Consider the following 21,067-nt stretch of genomic DNA (forward strand, 5'->3'; position numbering starts at 1 on the left):
TAAATTTGCGTACAGAAATAATATTGAGAAAGCCTCCTATATTGACTGTGAAATAATAGAATTAAAACTGAACTCCACGTCCATGTATTTACTCTTTCCAGTGCTGTGGACAAATATGACAAATCGGAGTTTGGAGATGAAAAAGCTAAAGAGTAACCTCAGAACTATGTTTGAGGGTGTGAATGGTTAAGTTAGACCAGTTACTTCTACCGCCATTAAGGACAGAATAAGATAAAATGGGGTTAGCTTCAGCAGGAGCATTAAAGGCTTACGTATGGACAAACATGAACTTTCCATACTAGAGTGGTGAGCCTAGCGTAGTGGATGAATTGTTCTCATCATATGCTTCCTCACTTATGGAGTCATTGATACTATTATGGTTATCAGTCTAGCCAATCTGGGCTCAGTTGCAGCAATGTGAACGAGTCCTTGGAATAGGGCATTGATGGTATTTGAGACCCATTCTGTTGGAAGTGGGTGCAGAAGGGAAGCCAGGCAAAGACTGAGAGTAATTCAAGCCTATGATGAGGAGATAGGCAAAGGAATTCAAGAAATTCTTAATTGACCCATGGTACTATAAAGAAATTCTTCATGAAAGGCTTGAAATGAGCATGGTTAGGACAAAAAAAATTTATCTTTATGGAACTTGAGATTCTAATTGGTCCTACATTGTCAGAAATAGGTCATTTTCTCCAATAAGCAGTAACTATAGATGGGAGTGGAGTGCAGGGCTAGAGGCTCCTTTATCTCTCCTGCCCAAGGCAGAGTTGGTCTTAGATCAGTGGGAGCCTCCTCTGACAACAAAGCAGGCCCCTCTATATTGCCTTCCTCTAAAGTATGGCATTGGAAGGAATGCATGGAAATGGCTCTCCACCCACACATATCCCTGGCCTAGAATTGGATTAGTTGTGGAAACTGAGGCTATTGTTTAAAATATCTGAAGCTTTCTCTGTAGAGATGAAGGGACAAATCAGTCTATCAACATCCCTGAGCATCTCTAGGGCTGTGTGTGTTGTGAGGGAGCTTTGAGACTTGTCTAGATACAGCACTATGTTCAAGAGTGTGAATGGTGAGATTATCAGCTTATTCTGATGACAATAGGGCTGAATAAGACTTAAAGTAGGAAGTTTATTTGAGAAGACAAGAAGAGCTTCTAAGAAAGCAATGCAGGAAGACAAAACAAAAGGTAGCAATCCTTCTTTGTTTGAGGCAAGGGACTTTCTCCTTGCAGTAGAGCATCCTACTATCCATTTAAAAAGCATAAAGATACCATCTCAAAATTCCAGTGTGTGTTGGCTAAAGGAAACAAAGAACACAGGAGTTTCTGTAGCCGGCTCCCTGTGATACTTTGAGGTCAACAAGGTTTGATTTTTGTAGAGGTCTCAGAAGTAAACATTTTCAAGAAGAGACATTTCATAAAGGGTGAGCAACGCAGACAGCCTTGGGAGGCTCGAGGAAAGAAAATGAGGAAATATATAGAAAAATATAACAAGCAGTAATCAACTTAAGGACAAGAGTGGATCAGCGAAATTATTAATTGGTAAATACCTGCCTTACTCCCTGGCTCCCAGTGGAAGACTCAGTGTTCACACTCTTTTCTCAGGGTGCTGGAATCTGTTGGCCATTCTCTGAATAAACAGCCCAACACTCTAGCCAGACAGTGAGATTTCTCTCCAAAACACACGGGGACTGCGCTGAGAGAGATCATTGTGATTTAGGAATTAGGCCAGATGACTACGAAGGGACAGATGGAAAAGCCTAAATATTTATGACATTGAAGACTAGAGAGAGAATCAGCCTGTACACAAGACCACAGGTAATTAAAAAAACTATTTTGGCTGAGAATTTTAACTAATTCTTTGCCTTAAAAAATCATATGTAATTTGCTAATGATATATTTGAATTTTATTTCTTTATTTTTGTCTCCTTTCTACCTAGTGAGGACATTTGCTCAGTAGGAGAAAATTTTCTTCACTCAAGGGATAGCAGTAGTTAATTGTGATTCCTATAAGAACCTCCCAACGAGTTTTTACTTCTGTTCATTGATTGATTTAATAAATATTTAATGAGTGCTGTGTCAAAAGTGGTCTAGTAAGATGAGGCCTGAGGTGTCTACACTGGAATTAACAACAACAGGGGTCATTGGTGACTCAGATAAGCAGTTTTGGTGCAGTGATGGGGGCCAAAGCTTGACCGAAATTTGTTTAGGGGAGAATTGCAAATTAGAGACATTAAGCTGTGGGGGCAGAGAAATGAAGAATGGTACCAATAGCATATAAAATCGGGGAAGTATGTTTGTATAGCTGATGTGAAAGATCCCATGGAGGTAATATCAGTATGCATCAAAATGTCTAGAATTCAGAAATTTGAAAAATCACCTGTCATTTGGATAATCATTAGAATAATCAAGAGTGGGCATCAGAAGTACCAAAAGGATAAAGTGGAATTTCATTCATTAAAATTGCTTTCTTCAGAACTAAAAGGATTTGTTAGAATGTAAGATATTCATTGGCTTTCAAAATTTTTTGCTAGGGAATGTCTGTTTCTAATGAAATCTCAGAAAAAAAGCCTAACCTGTATGCAGCTCTTAACAGCTCTGTCAGGATTCCTTTATTGACCCACCCACCCCTAAACCCCATATCCTGCTGAAGACTCTGAAACCTCAAGAGGGACACCGAGGTTGTTTACAGTAAAGATTCTAAACTATTGGTGTAATTCAGGCACCTCATTTATCAGTAATGAGTCTAGAGATTAAGAGTCTTACCTGAGGATAAACACAATATTTAGTTAAGAGCTGGGAGAGAAGCCATTTTCCTGAGTCTCAGGACAATGAAGTGTCTACTTCTTTCCTTGGTGCCTGTGGCCATACTTTTTGTCCAGAGAAATGCAGGAATCTTGAATGAATGAATGAGTGAATGAATGAATGAAAGAATGAATGAATGAGTGGCTTAGTGGGAAAGAGCTCCAATGTGCAGAGGTTGCAAGACATGAGGATAAGTGTCATCCTTTCTACTTTTGGTCAAGATGGCAGAGTAGGTAAATGCGGTGCTTATCTCCTCCCATGACCACATCAAAATTACAAATAAATTATAAAACAACCGTCATTGAGAATCATCTGAAGACTAGCTGAACAGAATTCCTATATCTAAGGATCTGAAGAAGCCATGTCAAGACTGCTAGGGGGAGCACAAACACTGAATGGGCAGGTTGCACAACCACAATGCAGAGGTTAAGAAATAGGAGGGATATCTCAGTTGCAGAGATCCCCCCCTGAGGAATAAGGGGTCCCAGCCCCACACCAGGCTCCCCAGCCAAGGGTTTCAGTGCTGGGAAGGGAAGTCCCCATAACATCTGGCTGTGAAAATGAATAGAGATTGTGGCTAAGTGAGATGGAGGGTTGCTAGAGTCCCAAGCATTTCTCTTAAAAGGCCTGCCCACAGACTCACTCACTCACAAACTTACTTGCTCATAGAGCCACTGCTGTGGCAGCAGCTTGAAAAGCACAGGGACATATGGGGAGGAGCTGAATTGACTAGCTTCAGGGCAAGGGCTGGAGGGGCAAGGGTGAGGGCGACTCTCTCTCTGGGGAAGGAAGTGCTGGCATTGCCATAGTTTTGTTTGTTTGTTTGTTTGCTTATTTGTTTGTTTGGTTTTTTTTTGTTAGGATTTTATCCTACCCAGCCAGCAGGAGCAGGCAGACACCAAATCTGAGCTCTCCATTAACTTGAGTAACATCCTTTGCCCTGCTCTGGTGATTCCATGAAACTCTGCCCCACCCAACTCATGCATCAGACCAGAACCTATTCCAGTGGCTTTTCCACATCAGTGCTTCCTCAGCTTCTGCTACAGACTTTCTTAAAATCTCTCAAAGGTCCACAAACCACAAACAATTACCATCTGGCCTCAGTGTGCCCTGTACCTCTTGCTAAGCGGCTCCAAGGGTCACTAGTGGCAGGCAGCCTTGGTGTACAACCTAGCCTCTCCTAGGCACCTGCAAGCCCAGCACAGGTACAATCAACCACAGATTACTTTGTAGCTCCTACCAGCTGGCTCTGGAGTGGACACAGGCAGTGGCTGACCTTGGCCTGCCCAGATCTCTCCCAAGAGGCCCCAGAACCAGCGCACCCATTGTTTCGGACCATACCAGAGCACCACCCAAATAGCTCCACAAACATACCCAAAGGTTTGATTCAGCAGGCCCCAGAGTCCCACTAAAGTGAATCCTGCTCTGTAGGGTTAGCCCTCACATAACAGCTTGTCTACTGTAGTCAGCCAGTCCTCACAACCAGTCAGTCAGCCTGAGGGTCCATCCCACCCACTGACATTCCAACAGCAATCAAAGTTCAACTACAACAGGAGGACATATACAACTCACACAGTGGACATCCCTAAAACACCAGGCTCAGGTGATGAAGGAGACTGCCACTGGGTCCCACAGGTCACCTACTACATAAGGCCACACTGCCAAGACTGGGAGACATAGCAGATCCACCTAATACATAGAAACAAATAGAGGGGGAGGCCAAAATTAGGAGACAAAGAAACATGTCCCAAGTGAAAGAACAGGACAAAACCACAGGAAAAAAAAGAAAAAAACTAAATGAAATGGAGACAAGCAATCTACTAGATACAGAGTTCAAAGCGCTCGTTATAAGAATGCTCAGAGAAGTTGGGGTAAGAATAGATGAAATCGGTGAGAACTTCAACAAAGAAAAAACAAAAATGGAGATAGAAAACAAAAAAGAACCAGTAAGAAATGAAGAATACAATAACTGAATTGAAAAATACATTAGAGGGAACAAACAATAGATTAGGTGACGCAGAGGATCAAATCAGAGATCTAAAAGACAAGGTAGAGGAAAACACCCAACTGGAACAGCAAAAAGAAGAAAGAATCCATTAAAAAATGAAGACAACATCAAGTGTAACAACAGCCTCATCATATGGGGTACCAGAAGAAGAAGAAAAGAACAAGGAATTGAAACCCTATTTGAAGAAATGATGATGGAAAATTTCCCTAACCGCATGAAAGAAATAGATATACAAGTCCACGAAGCACTGAGTCCCAAACAAGATGAACCTAAAGAGATCCACACCAAGACACATCATAATTAAAATGCCAAAAGTCAAAGACAAAGAGAGAATCTTAAAAGCAGCAAGAGAAAACAATAAGTTACCTACAAGGGAGCTCCCGTGAGACCGTCAGCTACTTTCTTAACAGAAACCTTGCAGGCCAGAAGGGACCGGCATGAAATATTAAAAGTAATGAAAAGCAAGGACCTACAACCAAAATTACTCTACCTAGCAAAGCTATTATTTAGAATTGAGGAGAAATAGTTTCTCAAACAAGAAGAAACTAAAGGAGTTCATTATCACCAAACCAGTATTACAAGCAATGTTAACAGGACTTCTTTAAGAGGAAAAGAAAAGATTAAAAACATGAATTAAGAAATAGAGGAAATAAAATAATTCTCACTGATAAAGGCAAACACATAATAAAAGCAGTAGATCAACAAACTATAAAGCTAGTACAAAGGTTAAAAGGCAAAAGTAGGAAGATCATGTATAATTACAATAAATTAAGCAATATATATAAATAGACACACAATAGAAGTAAAAAATAATGACAAAAATATAAATGTGGAGGAAGTGAATAAAAGTTGTAGTGATTCTACAATGTGTTTGAACTTAAGCAACTATCAATTTAAAATAGACTGCTGTAAATGTAGCTTGATATATAGGAAGCACATGGTAACCACAAACCCCAAATCTACAATGTATATACAAAAAATAAAAAGAAAAGAATCTAAACATAGCAGTATAGAAAGCCATCAACAGTACAGCAAGAAGAGAGCAAGAGAATAAGAATCAGAGAACTAAAAAACCAATTAGAAAATTTATAAAATAGCAATAACTATGTACCTATCAATAATTGCTTTAAATGTAAATGGACTAAATACTCTAATAAAAAGATATAGGGAGACTCAATGAATAAAAAACAAGACCCATACATATGCTGCCTACAAGAGACTCACTTCGGATTGAAAGAAACACACAGATTGAAAGTAAAGGAATGGAAAAAGAATTTCATGCAAGTGTAAATAAAGAAAAGCTGGGGTAGCAATACTTACATCAGACAAGGCAGACTGTAAAACAAGGACTGTAATAAGAGACAAAGACGGGCATTTCATAATGATCAAGTGATCAATTCAACAAGAGGACACACCTTTTATAAACATCTATGCACTCAACATAGGAGCAGCTAAATTTATAAAGCAAATGTTAATGGGAATAAAGGGAGAGTTTGACAGTAAGACAGTAACTGTGGGGGACTTTAACACACCATCGACATCAATAGATATATCATCCTGACAGAAAATCAACAAGGAAATAACGGCCTTAAATGACACATTAGAGCAGATGGACTTAATTGATTGTTTTAGGACATGCATGCAAAAGCAACAGAATATACATTTTTTCTCAAGTGCACGTGGAACATTTTACAGGACAGATCACGAATTAGGCCACAAAACTAGCTTCAGTAAATTTAAGGAAATTGAAATCAAGCATCTTTTTTTGATCACAATGGAATGAAGCTAGATATCAATTACAAGAAGAAAACATGCAAACACACAAACACTTAGAGGCTAAATCACATGCTACTAACTAATGAATGGCTTAACAAGAGCAACGAAGAAATCTAAAGATGCCTTGAGACAAATGAAAATGATAACACAACAACCCAAAATCTATGGGGCACAGCTAAAGCAGTTTTAAGAAGGAACTTTATAGCAATACAAGCCTACCTCAAGAAACAAGAAAAATCTCAAATAAACAATCTAACCTTACACTTAAAGGAACTAGAAAAAGAACAGCAAAAAAAGCCCAAAATGAATAGAAGGAAGGAATTAATAAAGATCAGAGTGGAAGCAAACAAAATAGAGCCTAAAATAAATAAATAAATAAATAAATAAATAAATAAATAAATAAATAAATAATCAATGAAACCAAGATCAGAGTCTTTGAAAAGATAAACAAAATTGATAAACCTTTGGCAAGATTCATCAAGAAAAAAGAGGACCCAAATAAATAGAATCAGAAATGAAAGAGAAGTGACAACTGACACTACAAAAGTACAAAGTATTATAAGGAAATACTATGAACAATTATATGCCAACAAATTGGATAACATAGAAGAAACTGATAAATTTCTAGAAACATACAATCTTCCAAGGCGCAATCAGGAAGAAACAGAAAATCTGAACAAACTGATAACTGCTAATGAAATTGCATCAGTAGTTAAAACACTATCAACAAACAAAAGTCTTGGACTAGATGGCTGAATTTTAACAAACATTCAAAGAACTAATACCTATCCTTCTTAAACTATCCCAAAAATTTCAAGAGGAGGGAGGGCTCCCTAGCACATTTTATGAGGTCAGCGTTACCTGATAACAAAACCAAAGACACTCCAAAAAATGAAAAGTATAGTCCAAAATCCTTGCTGATCATAGATGCAAAATTCTCAACAAAATATTAGCCAACTGAATTCAGCAATACATTAAAAAGATTATACACCATGGTCAAGTGGGATTTATTCCTGAGATGCAAGTCTGGTTCAATATCTGTGAAACAATTAACATGATATACCATGTAAACAAAATGAAGGATAAAAATCATATGAAAATATCAATAGATGCAGACAAAGCATTTAACAAAACTGAACATCCATTTATGATATTTGATCTGTCAGCAAAGTAGGGATAGAAGGAACATACCTCATCATAATAAAGGCCATGTATGACAAATCTACAGCCAACATCATACTCAGTGGTGAAAAGCTGAGAGCTTTTTCTTTAAGATCAGGAATGAGACAAGGATGTCCACTTTCACCACTTTTGTATGATGTAGAATTGGAAGTCCTAGCCACAGCAATCAGACAGGAAAAATAAATGAAAGGCATCCAAATTGAAAAAGCAGAAGTAAAACTGTCATTATTGTGGATGACATGATACAATATAGAGAGAACCCTAAAGATTCCACTAAAAAAATCTCTATTAGAACCGATAAATGAGTTCAGTAAAGTAACAGGATACAAAATTAATATTCAGAAATCGGTTGCACTTTTATACACCAATCACAGACTATCAGCAAAAATAGGAAAATCATCCCATTTACAATTGCATCAAAAAGAATTAAATACCTAGGAATAAATTTAATCAAGGAAGTAAAAGACCTGTACTCAGAAAACTATAAGACACTGAAGAAAGAAATTGAAGAATAAACAAATAAATGGAAGGATATACACCATGCTTATGGATAGGAAGAATTAATATCATTAAATTGTCCATACTGCACAAAGCAATCTACAGATTCAATGCAACCCCTATCAAAGTACCAATGGCGTTGTTCACAGAACTAGAACAAATAATTCTACAATTTATATGGAACCACAAAAGATCCAGAATAGCCAACGCAATTTGAAGAAAGAACAAATTGGAGGCATCACACTACCTGATACCAAACTATACTACAAGGCTATAGTAATCAATACAGCATGGTGCTGGCATAAAAAACATACATATAGATCAATGGAACAGAATAAAGAGCTCAGAAATAAGGTCATGCCTAATCATGGTTGATTAATCTATGACAAAGGAGGCAAGAATATGCAATAATGTAAAGATAATCTCTTCGATAAATGGTATTGGACAGACAGACAGACATATACAAAAGAATGAAACTGCATCACTTTCTTACATCATATATAAGAATACACTCAAAATGGATTAAAGATTTAAATGTATGGCCTGAAATTGCTATTAGTAATTTTTTTCTGATATATCTCCTCAGCAAGGAAAACCAAAGAAAAACAAATGGAACTACATCAAACTACATAAAAGAGTCTTTGCACAGCAAAGGAAACCATCAACAAAATGAAAAGACAGTCTACTGAGTGAGAGAAGATATTTGCTAAAGATACATCTGATAAGGGATTATTATCTAAAATATATAAGGAAACTAATATAATAATGTCAACTGTAATTGAAAATGTTAAAATTAATAAAAGAAAAAAGTAATTAATAAGAAACTATAGAAATGTCCAGACATTTGATATTTGATAACTGAACCAATAGGATCTGTCAATACACACACACACACACACACACACACACACACACACACACTCCCTCTTCTTATATACCTAATTATCTAGATAGGTAAAAATATCTAAATGTCTAGACAGCTTATATAGTTATCTGTATATAGAGATTTATCTATTATCAACCGAATAATCTACCTATCTACATTTATTTTAAGGATTGGCTCACCTGCTTGTGGAGGCTTGCAAATTTGTAATTTATAGAATAACTTAGCAGGCTGGAAATTCAGGCAGATTTCTATGTTACAGTCTTAGGTAGTGGTCTCCACTTTAGGGCTCAGGTTTATGCTGTAAAACACTTGTGCATCCATTTATGTTGGTCCTGCCAGTTGGGGTTGGTCCTCATAACCTGTGTACTTCAGATGCTTATGGAAAGGACAGCTGTTAGTAGATAACTTAGAACTCTTGCTGAGTTTTGACATTCATGCTGCTTACTCAGGGGAACAAAGTCTTGAGAGGGTTATGCAAGGTGAGTCTTGATGAATGTGTATTAAATGCTTGATGCTGTTTGGTTATCATTACATTCAAATACATTTATTTAAAATCTATAGATTGAGAGCCGTTAACCGTTCTCAGCAAGGCATACCAGGTTCTTCACAACTGGATGCCTGCCCTCACTCTTATTTTTACAACGCAGACAGAGGCATTCTGTTAAGAGGAAAGTTAGAGCACCCCAGGAAAACCCCATTCCTCTACCCGCCTGTGTGCCTTTCTGTCCTGATCAGTGCGCTGCTTACGTAGGTGTTTTTTTTTTTCCTTTGTATAAACCCATTAACTTGAACATCTCTTCCCCACCTCCCCACCCCTCATTCTGTCTCTGCTGCTGCACTACAATAACACATATACACAATACACAAGCGCGTGCACTTTTTTTTTTTTAAACGTCAGAGTGTGTTAATCCCTAGGCTCAGAATCTTTTAAAGCCTCAGGTCTTACTCAGAGTAAAAGCCACTTTCTGTTCACTGGCCCACGAGACTCCACAGGACTGGCCCGACCTCATGGCAGACCTCCTCTCCCCTCACTCTCTCTTTAGGCAATTACTGCCAACTGGTATCCTTGTTGTTACTACTGCTTCACTCCATGGCAGGTGCTCGATGTACTTCATGAAATGAAATGTAATTGAAATAGTACTTACCCTTGTGAGGCTGAAGCTGTGTATCTGGATTTCTGTTTGGATAATGCCACAGGGAATTAGGTACTTTATTTATTAGAGCATTTAAAATTAGGATTGTGATGGATTTAGAATTCTACAAACATTTGGTTTTCACAGAGATTTTTTCCCTTTAAAATAGGCTTTATATTTTTTCTGGTATAAAATCATATATAAAATTTTTAAGAAACTTATGAATTACTAGTGACCTCAACATCCAGAAGTAGTCACTTTATATTTTGGTAGACATCCTTTCAAACTATATTCTCATGTGCATGACATATATCAATATATCTGTTCCTCAAAGTGTTTAAGGTGATTCTAACCTGCTTGCTTCCAGCGCTGTTCTAAGAAGATAATAAGAATACCTCCTTACATTTTACATACAGAAAGACAAAAACATATTCATTTATTCAGTGGTTTTAAACATGGAAAAGAAACAGGGCTATTTGCCAATTCAAATCCTAAAGGACTTTTAAAATACCTCATTGTGTTTTGATGAAATTTGGGTAGTTTTTTTAAGCTTCTCTAAACAGTGATTTTAGCACTAGAAGTCTAAAGTCTGAAAGTGTTTGGGACTTTTGAGAGCATATTCTTCACTTATGGTTCTCAGAGAATTTCAGAGACATTAAAATCTCTTCAGCACCATAGTGGGAATGATGAGCCATATCGTAAAATGAATTGAGCTTAAGAAATGTTTTTTACTGTCTTCAATGGGAGACTCTTCTCTGTTAATCTTATTATATGGGAGAAATGCCATTTTAACATTCATCTCATATTAAATACCATTTAATATTCATCTCTCTGAAGGACAACTATGGTTTAAGTAGTGCCACTTAAGATATGACTTTCATTAAATGCTTCTGGGGTAACTTAATTCATTACACAGAATATAAACCTTCAAATTAAATTCCCCTTTGTTCCTAATTTATGATCAGGAAAGTCAGCCTCCTCTGAGTAAGGGGAGAGTGTCCTTAGTGACACATGGCTTTAAGCTTGACTCTCAGCAGCAATGCAGATTGCCATGTGGTGTTAGGTGGAGCATATACAACTTCTGCAAATCTCTGCTCAGACTTCCGAGGAGATCAATGTTGATAACATGCGAGATATTCAGTCTTTTATAGGTTAGTCAAATGTATTTTTTGCATTGAAAAATTCTATAGAAGAATGTGCATATATCATCCTTATGCCATTCACATGTTGTCAAAAGACGACATTTAAGAAGAATACCCCTTAGGATTAATTTTTCTATTCTAAAGATTCTCAAAACTTGATCCTCATAATTTGCTAAATTACTACTTTCTGGGCACTGTAATTCTGGCCTCCCTTATTCCAGTATTCCAACCTCACTGAAGGCTGATATAGGAAATAACAATATGGGGAGCCCTTTTTCTTTTTTGACAAAATTGGCATCTAAGTTAGCATTCATATTATTGTACAACACCCTTTAATAAAAAGAGTGACAGATCCTCTTAATTCTTAGAAGCAGGAAAAAGTCTGTTTCTGATTAATTGGAATGCCTTATGGGTAGTGAGGGCTCACCACCATGCCTCCTTGTCTTTGTGGCAGTTCATTTTCTTGGAATGTGGTTTTTTTGGCCAGCTACTAGAGCTTTCTCCTTTCCTCTGTATTCTAGGTTCATGGTTTTTGTCTTTTAATTGTTATTTTCCATTTTTATTGAACTTCTCTTTTATGATGGGTAATCTTGTACCTTGCAGGAGATTAGGCAATGTGTATATAAATCAACAAAAATATCGTCATCATCTCTATACTAGGAAATGTAAACTTACGTTGGTTATGATAAAATTATCTTAATTTTAGAAACTCATTAATTCTTTACTTATAGGTTATTAATGGCTAAGTTTTTCTCTTTGTTTTTACAAAGTAAGTACATTGAGAAGGCCCCCATTACTGAGAGTAGTTTCTAGATTTTAATATCAGAAATGTTTTAGCCAGAATCTCAGTTATCAGGTTTGTGAATGATAGAAGTGTGAGCTGAATGAGTTGATGCTGCTATATAAAAGTTAACAGAAATAGCTATGGTAGACTACTTTGCCAATTCACACAGAAAAAAAGACTGACTTTACAGTTGTGATTTAATACTCTATATAGGTCTTTATTTTGTGACTAAGATCATATCTGTGAAAACTAAGTCTTTAAAAAGAGTGTAGGAAAAATTGAGAAAAACTTTTTGTTAGCTTCCCCCAGTTATATTGAGATAAAATTGACATATAACATTGTATAAGTTTAAGGTGTATGTATTGATGCGGTACACTTATATATTGCAAAACGATGACCACCATCATCATGGTATTAGCTAAAACCGCATCACATTGCTTAATTACTATTTCTTTTTGTGTGTGTGTGTGTGGTGAGAATATTTAAGATCTACATCCTCACAAATTTCAAGTACTTTTTGTTGCTCTTTAACTAATAAAATGTTGATTCTACCAACTGGATTAACTTTGGTCCCTGAGATGCAGATTTGTTTCCTGAAAGTCAAGATTAAGCATTTATCCTGTCCAAGTTTAGATTTAGAATATTCAAATTGTTAAGCCACTGGTCCTTAAAATTTTTGTTAATATAGTTTTTTTTGTATAAAAGTTTTAAATTCACAGAACACCCTGAGATGTTCTATTTGCCTGATTTCAGGACTCTTAAAGTTGCTTTTTTTTTTTTAATAAAGGTCACAAAATATTAGGAAATTTTCTTACTCTTAGTCATTCTTTTGCTTTCTCCTCTCTCACAAAGTATATTCCAATTGGTTACTATTAGTTTGTACATATTATGACATTTGGGACAAAAGGGGTTTTTTCCTCCCAATTTGGTAGAAATCTTGAGTTTTATGTTCTATGACAGGGAATTCGTTCTCCACTTTGGGTGGAATTCCCTCTGGACTATTTCCTTGTCTGTGACATGAGAGCTTTGACCACTGTGTCTTTAGGGCCCTCTCAGCATCAGAATTTTATGAATCTATGACAATTAAAAGTCACTGAAATTCATCAGAAGGTTTATGTAGGCATGTAGAGAAATTGAAGGAAACCCAATATTTGGGAAAAAATTTCTTTATTCTATGAGTATATAATGTATTTCTAAAATTTATTGCTGGTCCTAGAAATTTTTTTGTTAGAAATCACATAGAGAATTATGGCAGAAAGGAATGCCATTTTCTTTATTTAAAAAGTCTGACTTTAAAGAAGAAGAATTATTTAAATATTATAATTTAAAAAATTAAATCTATAGCTCTTGAAGGAAGAACTGGTTCTCAAATTGTTCATTCTGTATTCCATTCCAATATTACACATCTGAAATCACCATGAATTTGTAGCCAAAATATTTTCAATATTTAACTATCTTTGATTTCCTTCAACTTCTGACAGAAATACTCAAGTTCCACAAATAATGGACAAAATATAATAATAAAACTTTTTTTTTCTTCTATCTTATTTCCCTGACTTGAGTTTTACTTCATTGAGGACATTTCCTAGCTCTAGGGTGTCAAAATGGAGTTTTTGGGTCCCAAAGTTTCTGAAATATCCCATTAACAGTACAGAGCTGCAGCAATCAGACCCTATATCCAGAAATCATCAAAATACCTGCCTATTTTAAGAGATTGTTTTTTAGCGTTTTGTTTTTTCTTTTTTAGTAAATTATCAAATACTAACTAAACATTCCAATAAAATACTATTATCTAAAGAGAGGGCTTAATATAAGTGAGTTACTACTATTCACCAGGCAGTGTTTCTCCACCTTGAATGCCCATTAGAATTATTCTAAGGATCTCTAGAAACCTTTAGTGCCCAGGGTGTACCACAGGCTAGTGAGAGCAGTGGCCTGGGCTGGAGCTCAGATATCAGTAGTGTTGAAAGATGCCCGGGTGATTTCAGTATGCAGACACAGAGCCTCTCATCTAGGGTTATTTGTTTGAAAGATCACAATAACCTAGTTATTAGAGGACTATCCCTTAACGTTTGAACATACTGGGCTTTTGGGAAGCAAAGTGTGGCAGAGATGACCTTGCAAGATGAATCAAGATTGAGTCGGAAGCCTGCCTTCTACTAACACTAATTATGCTAACTTGGACATACATTTTACTCTGATCTGAAATTTTATTCCAGTTTCAGCACTAATCTTTAACACTTAATAGCATTATAGCAATTTTCTAGTATTTTCTATATCACATCAAGAAGTTGATAGGTTCAAAATTTCAATCTAGTAGTTTTGATTCAAGTAGCCATGTGATGGAGAGACCTTTAGTTTGATATTCAGCTAATGACTCATAGTTATGAAGATTTAGATTTTAGGAATTTCAAATCCAATGGATTGATGTTAATATTTCCATAAGCCTTGTTATTGTGTCCTGAGTAATGGTAAGCCTACTTACGAAAACAATGTATTTTGAGAACTTTGTTACATTAATGGACATCCTCAATACAAATGAGTCTTACACATTCATTAAAGGAAAGCAGATTTGGAAACTGAGAGGCAGCGATGGAGAGAGCCTGAGATGAGAGAGAGGCAGAGAATTTGGATACTCATCTGTATTTTGTCATTTTTTTTAGCAGTTTAGTTGCGAGTGCATTACTTAATCTCTGAATCTTAATTTCCTCATATACAAAATGGGAATCATAATATATACTCTAATTATTTCACAGAGTTCCCATGAGGCTCAGATTAGATCATTCATTTATTCAACAAAATTCCTTCTTTATATCCTTCACACCTAGAGTGCTGCCCAGCCTGTTAGTTGTTGGATAGCACTCTAGTTGTGAAGGATATCAAGAAGGAAAATATTGCGTTGAAGGAGTTAGCAAATATATTAGTAACTGCTCACATTAAAAAAAAAAATCACATTGTAAGCCCTTTGAAGAGGGCTTGCTCTTTAATCTTTGTGTTTCCACATCTCAATACCTGGCACAAAATATAGAAGGTGCTAAAATATTGGTTATATGAATGAATGAATTATATAATTCATTTTTTGAAAATATTGTAATACTCTAGACTGGGTCTCTGTTGAACAAGTGGAAATGAGTAAGGTGTGGATATGGTTTTATTTTTTTGCTGGTTTAAAGTACCACTTGAACTTAGTAGTCTAACCTGAGATCCTTTCAAACTACAACAATGGTTAATTTTTAGTTGGAGTTTGCTTCAATTTAAGTAGTATTCCCTTTTTTCAATCAATATTTCAACAACATCAGGAATACCTGTTTCGGCTTAACATCCTTTTCATGTTTGGTATTTATTCAAACTCCAATATTTCTTTTGGAAAGAAAGATAAATTCTTTCATTTTCCCCATTAAGTTTTTTAAAACGTCACTTCATAAATGCAATTTCAAACAGCTGGATTCTAATCTTTCCACCTATGGGAAGAGAGTTTGGTTTCTGCAGTGCTCCTACTTCATGGTCTGGATCACACTCAGCACACAGATTTTTTTAACCAGGATTATGCAGCCAGCAATGTGAACTTGTGGTTGTGCTTTGGGGCTGTGTTCACGTGTTATTCTAAATTAGGTCGAGGGTTGTGGCATGTGTCTTTTTCTATACTCTTTTAACGGAATGAGAACAAATGGAGAATTCTAATATCGCTTTCATACTGGGTCACAGAAATAAATACTTTTGAGGATTTAAGTTCTGTCTCTTTACAACAGGTAAAGGGTTTTCCTCTGCTGCCCCATGTGTCCTCAGTATAGCTGGAGGAGGCCTTGGTGTTCTGATGCCCAATCTTTTATTTGAATAACAGAATTTTAGACTTGAAAAGACCTTGGACTTGATCCAAATCTGCCACCATATTCTAGACAGACGAAGTTGAGGAGAAATGAAGAGGCTGTAATAATAGTTAGCGTCAGTGGGAGTCTTGGTATGCTTTTCTTGAGTTATTTTTCTACCAGCTGCCTACTGAGTAGGATGTATTATGCAAATCTGTGGGTGCTCCTAGGAAAAAACTCACAGAATGCAAGCTAATATTCAATGTAAGATATGCATAGATGTTTATGAGCTCACGTGTATATAATTATGTAATTTCCTTTATCCTTAATTGCTTAAATTGATAGTAATACATTGTTTGCAAATTTATTTAAAAGTCTTATAAAAGTAAATTCCATTTTCAAATATTGATTTGTACAGACTTCAGGGGTCCCATGTTCAATGTAGCCTATAGGGATTTGGGTTGGGCTTCATCCTATTCTTTATCAGTGATCCCCAACCTTTTTGGCACCAGGGACTGGTGCTTCCATGAGAATCTAATGCTTGTTGATCTGAGGTGGAGCTGAGGTGGTGATGCCAGCACTGGGGAGTGGCTGAAAATACAGATAAAGCTTCGCTCACTCGCTTGCCACTCTCCTCCTGTGTGGCCAGGTTCCTAACAGGCCACCAACTGATACCGGTCCACAGCCCAGGGGTTGAGGATCCCTGTTTTAAGTCACTCACATGGTCCTTGGAATAGATGCTTCTCAGGTAGCAGAGAGCACACATTATTTTCCCATGTTTACATTATAAAGTCAGTGCTACCCCTGCCTAGTATTAAACCTGGTTTTTCTTAGGCACGAGATTAATGAACACCAGATAGGTTAAATATTTTGCTCAGAGCCTCACAACGTCTAGTGACAAGTTGTAAATAAAATGTATGCACCTCCTTTTATCAAGCCTGAGCTCCCAAATTCTATTGTAGCCAGTCACTGCTGCACAGGCTCCTCATTCTTGGAGGCATGGAAAACCGCCATGGGTTTTTTCAAGCTTCATAGCTGTGACTTCTGCTGAACAGGTCATGGAAAGAAAGCACCTGTGTTACTCATTTCAGAGGTTAGAAATGTGGGGTAAGTAATGTATAGCAGGCCCTGGAGTGCCCCTGAGGCACTATCCTGTGCATTTCATAGAAGGAAGATCCTTACCAAGATTATCTTTCTCTGAGTTCAGTTTCCTCGTATCTCCAGATAGACTGAGTTCCCAAACTGTCATGGAACACAAATGGGGAAGAAAAAAAAATAACCTAAGAGCACCAAGTTTGCATTGACTGCTTCATGCTTTATATTGTACTTTTTCAGAGTGCAAATTCACCTGCACCAGCGGTAAATGCTTGTATCTTGGTTCACTGGTCTGTAACCAACAGAATGACTGTGGGGACAACAGTGATGAAGAAAACTGTCTCCTGGTGACTGAACATCCACCTCCGGGCATCTTCAACTGTAAGTCCCTCCTACTTACCTTGGCATCATTACATTTGTGTTTTTGAAATGGTTAGGAAGTAGGGTCCTGTGGAAATGGGAAGGATGTTGTTTTCCTGGGTAAGAAGAGATTTGCATTTTCACAGAGGAAATGTTTTCTTCTTTTAGGATAGAAAGCTGGTGTAGCTAAAACTGGAAAATTTATTCTATTTTCAGAGATGACCAGTGGCATTATGTTTCGAAATAGGCTTTTGCTACTTATCTTAGAAGCACTGACTAGATTCAAGAAAATAATATCAATTTAGTATTCTTTCTACCAGTTTTGTAGAATTTTTAATATTTTTAAGTAATTTTAAATAAGTAAATAAAGATATGTGGAGAGTCCATAATTAATCATGTAATTAAAATAAGAAAACAAAAATTTATATTGGACTTTTTAAAAAGGTTCTGATAGTATGTTTTTCTATTTGATACTGGATGGAAAACAACTTAAGTGAGGTGTTTACATGTGTGAATCCTAAGGCTGAGGCTTTGAGCATTTCTTAATTTGAAAAGGTGAAATAAGAGTTTGAAGTTCATTGATTTTTGTTTATCTCATGTTTTTATGAAGAAGGAGAGAGAAAGCAGCTTTGAAACACTGTTGAACTTCTGAAAGGAAAAGTGGCTTATTGTTTCCTGTATTTCCTTGGGCCAAGTGAATTGGGCTGAGGATGAATGTTTTCGCAGTTCTGGAGGAATGTTTGTAGCACTGACACTCTTCATGGGGTCTTCTTACTGAGGTCATTTCTTCAAACATTCAGCTTATCTTCCCAGTTTTAGCAACAATATTTTGAGGAGTTATATTTGTTGTTATTTAAAGCTTTAAAATGTTTGTTGTGAAAATTAGATTACATAAATACTGATACTGTATTGTGAAATTGGAAGAGATATTTAAAAAGAAACAATATTCTCTGTTCCTACTGTATTTTTATATTGGGGGAAAACTCAGAAAACAACTGTGCCTAGCAAATTTTAAGCCTGCTATTTACACTTGCTAAATTCAAGAGTCTAATAGTGCAATTGTTTTTTTCAAAATTTTCTGTTTGTGTCCGTTTGGATTTTCTGATGCTGAGTTCTTAGGGTTCCATCTCTATACTTTCAAAAGACAATTTAAGGTTAGATGTGTACTTTCGTGGTAGTAGGTCCATGTGTTTCCCTTAGTGATGTTTTATGCAGTAGCCTTTGCAGTTGCCAACACTGTAATTTGCATAATACAGCTTGCCTGGGTGCAGGGAAGGGGTCCCTGAAGTGATTGTCCTGCCTGTTTCAAGCTGGACTGCTGCATTCAGATCCTGGCCCTGGCACATACCCAACAGTTGGGTGCCTCTGTGGCCTGATCTGCACAGTGGGTCATGAGAATGGTTATCGTGAAGATTAAGTAGGATGGTCCACACAAAGCAATTAGAAAAGAATCTTGTGGATACTAAGTACTTGATGTAGGTCAGCTATACTCAAGCCAGGGAATCTTAGAAGGAGAAGAGCAATTAAAGACAATTTCTTGTTTTGTTTTCTCTAGACTTGAGTAACAGCAAGCACATACATGATAAGCTATGGAGAGACTACTAGGACTGTGTGTGGTACTTTGACTGGATTTGAGAGTTCTGTGTGAAAAGCAGATGGACAAAACCTTTGGCCCTCTGCCCTAGGACACTTCACAGACTGTTTCTCTGAATCTTGAAGGTGCTTATCCTTCACTTCAGGATCCTTTCACTGCAGTCCTCCCATTGTATTAAATCCCTTTTCTTTCCTCCCTTTCCTTTCCACACTTTCTTATCAGTATTCTTTCTTGGTTTTTAAATTCTGTTTATTTTTATATTTTCCATTGATTTTAAAAATGTGAATACTTTAATTTTGCTTAAAAGCCAGGTGAAGCAGTTACATCTATAAATGGCTCAACATTGCCCAGGCAGCTACAAAAATTTGCCCTAACAGAGGAATCCGAAGATCCTATTGGCAAACTATTGGTCCCTCCAGTTCAGATATAAATAAAACTTGTTGTCTTTATAGTGAAAATGGGAGATTATTTACAATGTGCTCTTTTTTTTAAGAAGAATGAATGACAAAGGGCAATACCATGGCTATGGCTTCCAGTTGACTTGGGTTCAAGTTACAGCTTAAGGAAGTGACTGAATCCTTTTAAGCCTTAGTTTCTCAATCTTTGAAATGGGAATCATTGCTGCTATATAAGGTTTCTCTAAGGATTTAAATGAAATAATATGCATAAAAAGAGTTGTCTACAAATATATTATTACTATCATCATCTTCACTCATTGTAGGCCATTTCTTGGAGAGGTGGACCGCCATGACTTTGTATCATCTGTCTTTCATGCAGGAGCCACTTTACTTATGTAACAGAAGTTTCCGTGTGTCCGAAAGTGAGTTCATCCCCAGAGGTTCTGGATCTTTCCCATACATTCTGTCCCCTGGACAGGGCTGCCAGCTAAAGGTAACTTGCTCTGATTTGGCCAGCAGTCCCCTCTATACTGCTTTCCCCAGATTCTCTGAAATCATCAGAGGGAGCCAGGCCCTCCTGTTACATTGAGAAACTTGCTCTGAGTTTGTTGTAGTTGGTCCATTCTTTATGGTCAGGTGCCTCTAGGAAAGGGTATAGCTTCCCTGCTCTTTGCTGGTGCTAGGGGTTGATCTAATATTGAATGAATATTTTCTCTTCCCCATACCCTGTTGTGAAAGAATACAGAATAAACAAAGGGTATTTGCTTCCTATAAACAGCTGTGTAATGAGGCTGAGCGGCTTTCCATTTGTAAGTGGGTTGGAATGGGCCTACCAACATGCTTCCTGTACCAGACAGACAGTGTGCCCTTCATGCAGTGCTAACTCTTAGTGATAAGCCTCCGCTTCCTCTCTACCTTGAGAACTTGAATTATTACAGGAATTCTTGTCTACAAAATGTTGTATTCTAGAAAACAAATAGTGCTTCTTCCGTGTTCCTATTTCAGAACAAGTTTTGTTTCCTTGATCTGCTTTGCTCCCACCTGGAGACATTCAGTGTTCTGCTGTTTGATTGCACTTAGGGCAGAGGAAGCTGGACTTTTCAAGACTTCTAGACAAGTTGGAATTGGTTTTCTGCCTATGTAGTGAGCATATACCATGGCTCAGATGTCTTGGTCATCTCAGTCTCTCATTTGATATTTGCTGAAATTTAGCATGAATTAAGGTTAGAACGAAAATGTTACTGCCATTTATGAAGTCAGCAATGCTAATGATAATGGAAGAAGCCCTTACAGTAGCTGTAAGTAGCTTTTCCCTTGGAAAAAACTGAGTTTCACCTGCTTCTCTACTTTTTAACTATGATCAGGCTGTCCATTGGCTGAGACTAGTTTATTTTGCTGTGAGCCCCAAAGGGTTTTATACAGATGTAGAGGACTGGACTGGTATTGATTGTCTCACAGGGAAAGAGTTTTGCTAGATACATCTTTTTACAGCCTAAATTGCCAGCTTTTAAAATTTTTTTTTTTATTTTTCACTTATAGTTGGGGTACAATATCATATTAGTTTCAGGTGTACAGCATACTGATTAGAGATCTATATAATGC

At 36.9% G+C, this 21,067-nt stretch overlaps 1 protein-coding gene across 16 annotated transcripts in view; it reads left to right on the top strand.

Moving 5' to 3' along the window:
- The window catches only part of LDLRAD4 (low density lipoprotein receptor class A domain containing 4), a 440,516-nt gene that overhangs the window by 211,774 nt on the left and 207,675 nt on the right, over window positions 1-21,067 (top strand). For 13 of the 16 annotated variants that reach the window (XM_039846456.1, XM_039846486.1, XM_039846524.1 and 10 more), the window contains one exon: window positions 17,354-17,494. In XM_039846456.1, coding sequence (XP_039702390.1) covers window positions 17,354-17,494 — 141 coding nt within the window. Of the gene's footprint in view, window positions 1-531; window positions 1,817-2,236; window positions 2,239-6,765; window positions 6,771-15,814; window positions 17,126-17,353; window positions 17,495-21,067 lie in introns of those variants that run through there. The other 3 variants (XM_039846526.1, XM_039846535.1, XM_039846530.1) reach the window with 3 other exon arrangements.

Source organism: Pteropus medius, unplaced genomic scaffold, assembly GCF_902729225.1.
Source record: "Pteropus medius unplaced genomic scaffold, Ma_sr-lr_union100, whole genome shotgun sequence".
In the NCBI taxonomy this organism is placed as follows: Eukaryota; Metazoa; Chordata; class Mammalia; order Chiroptera; family Pteropodidae; genus Pteropus; species Pteropus medius.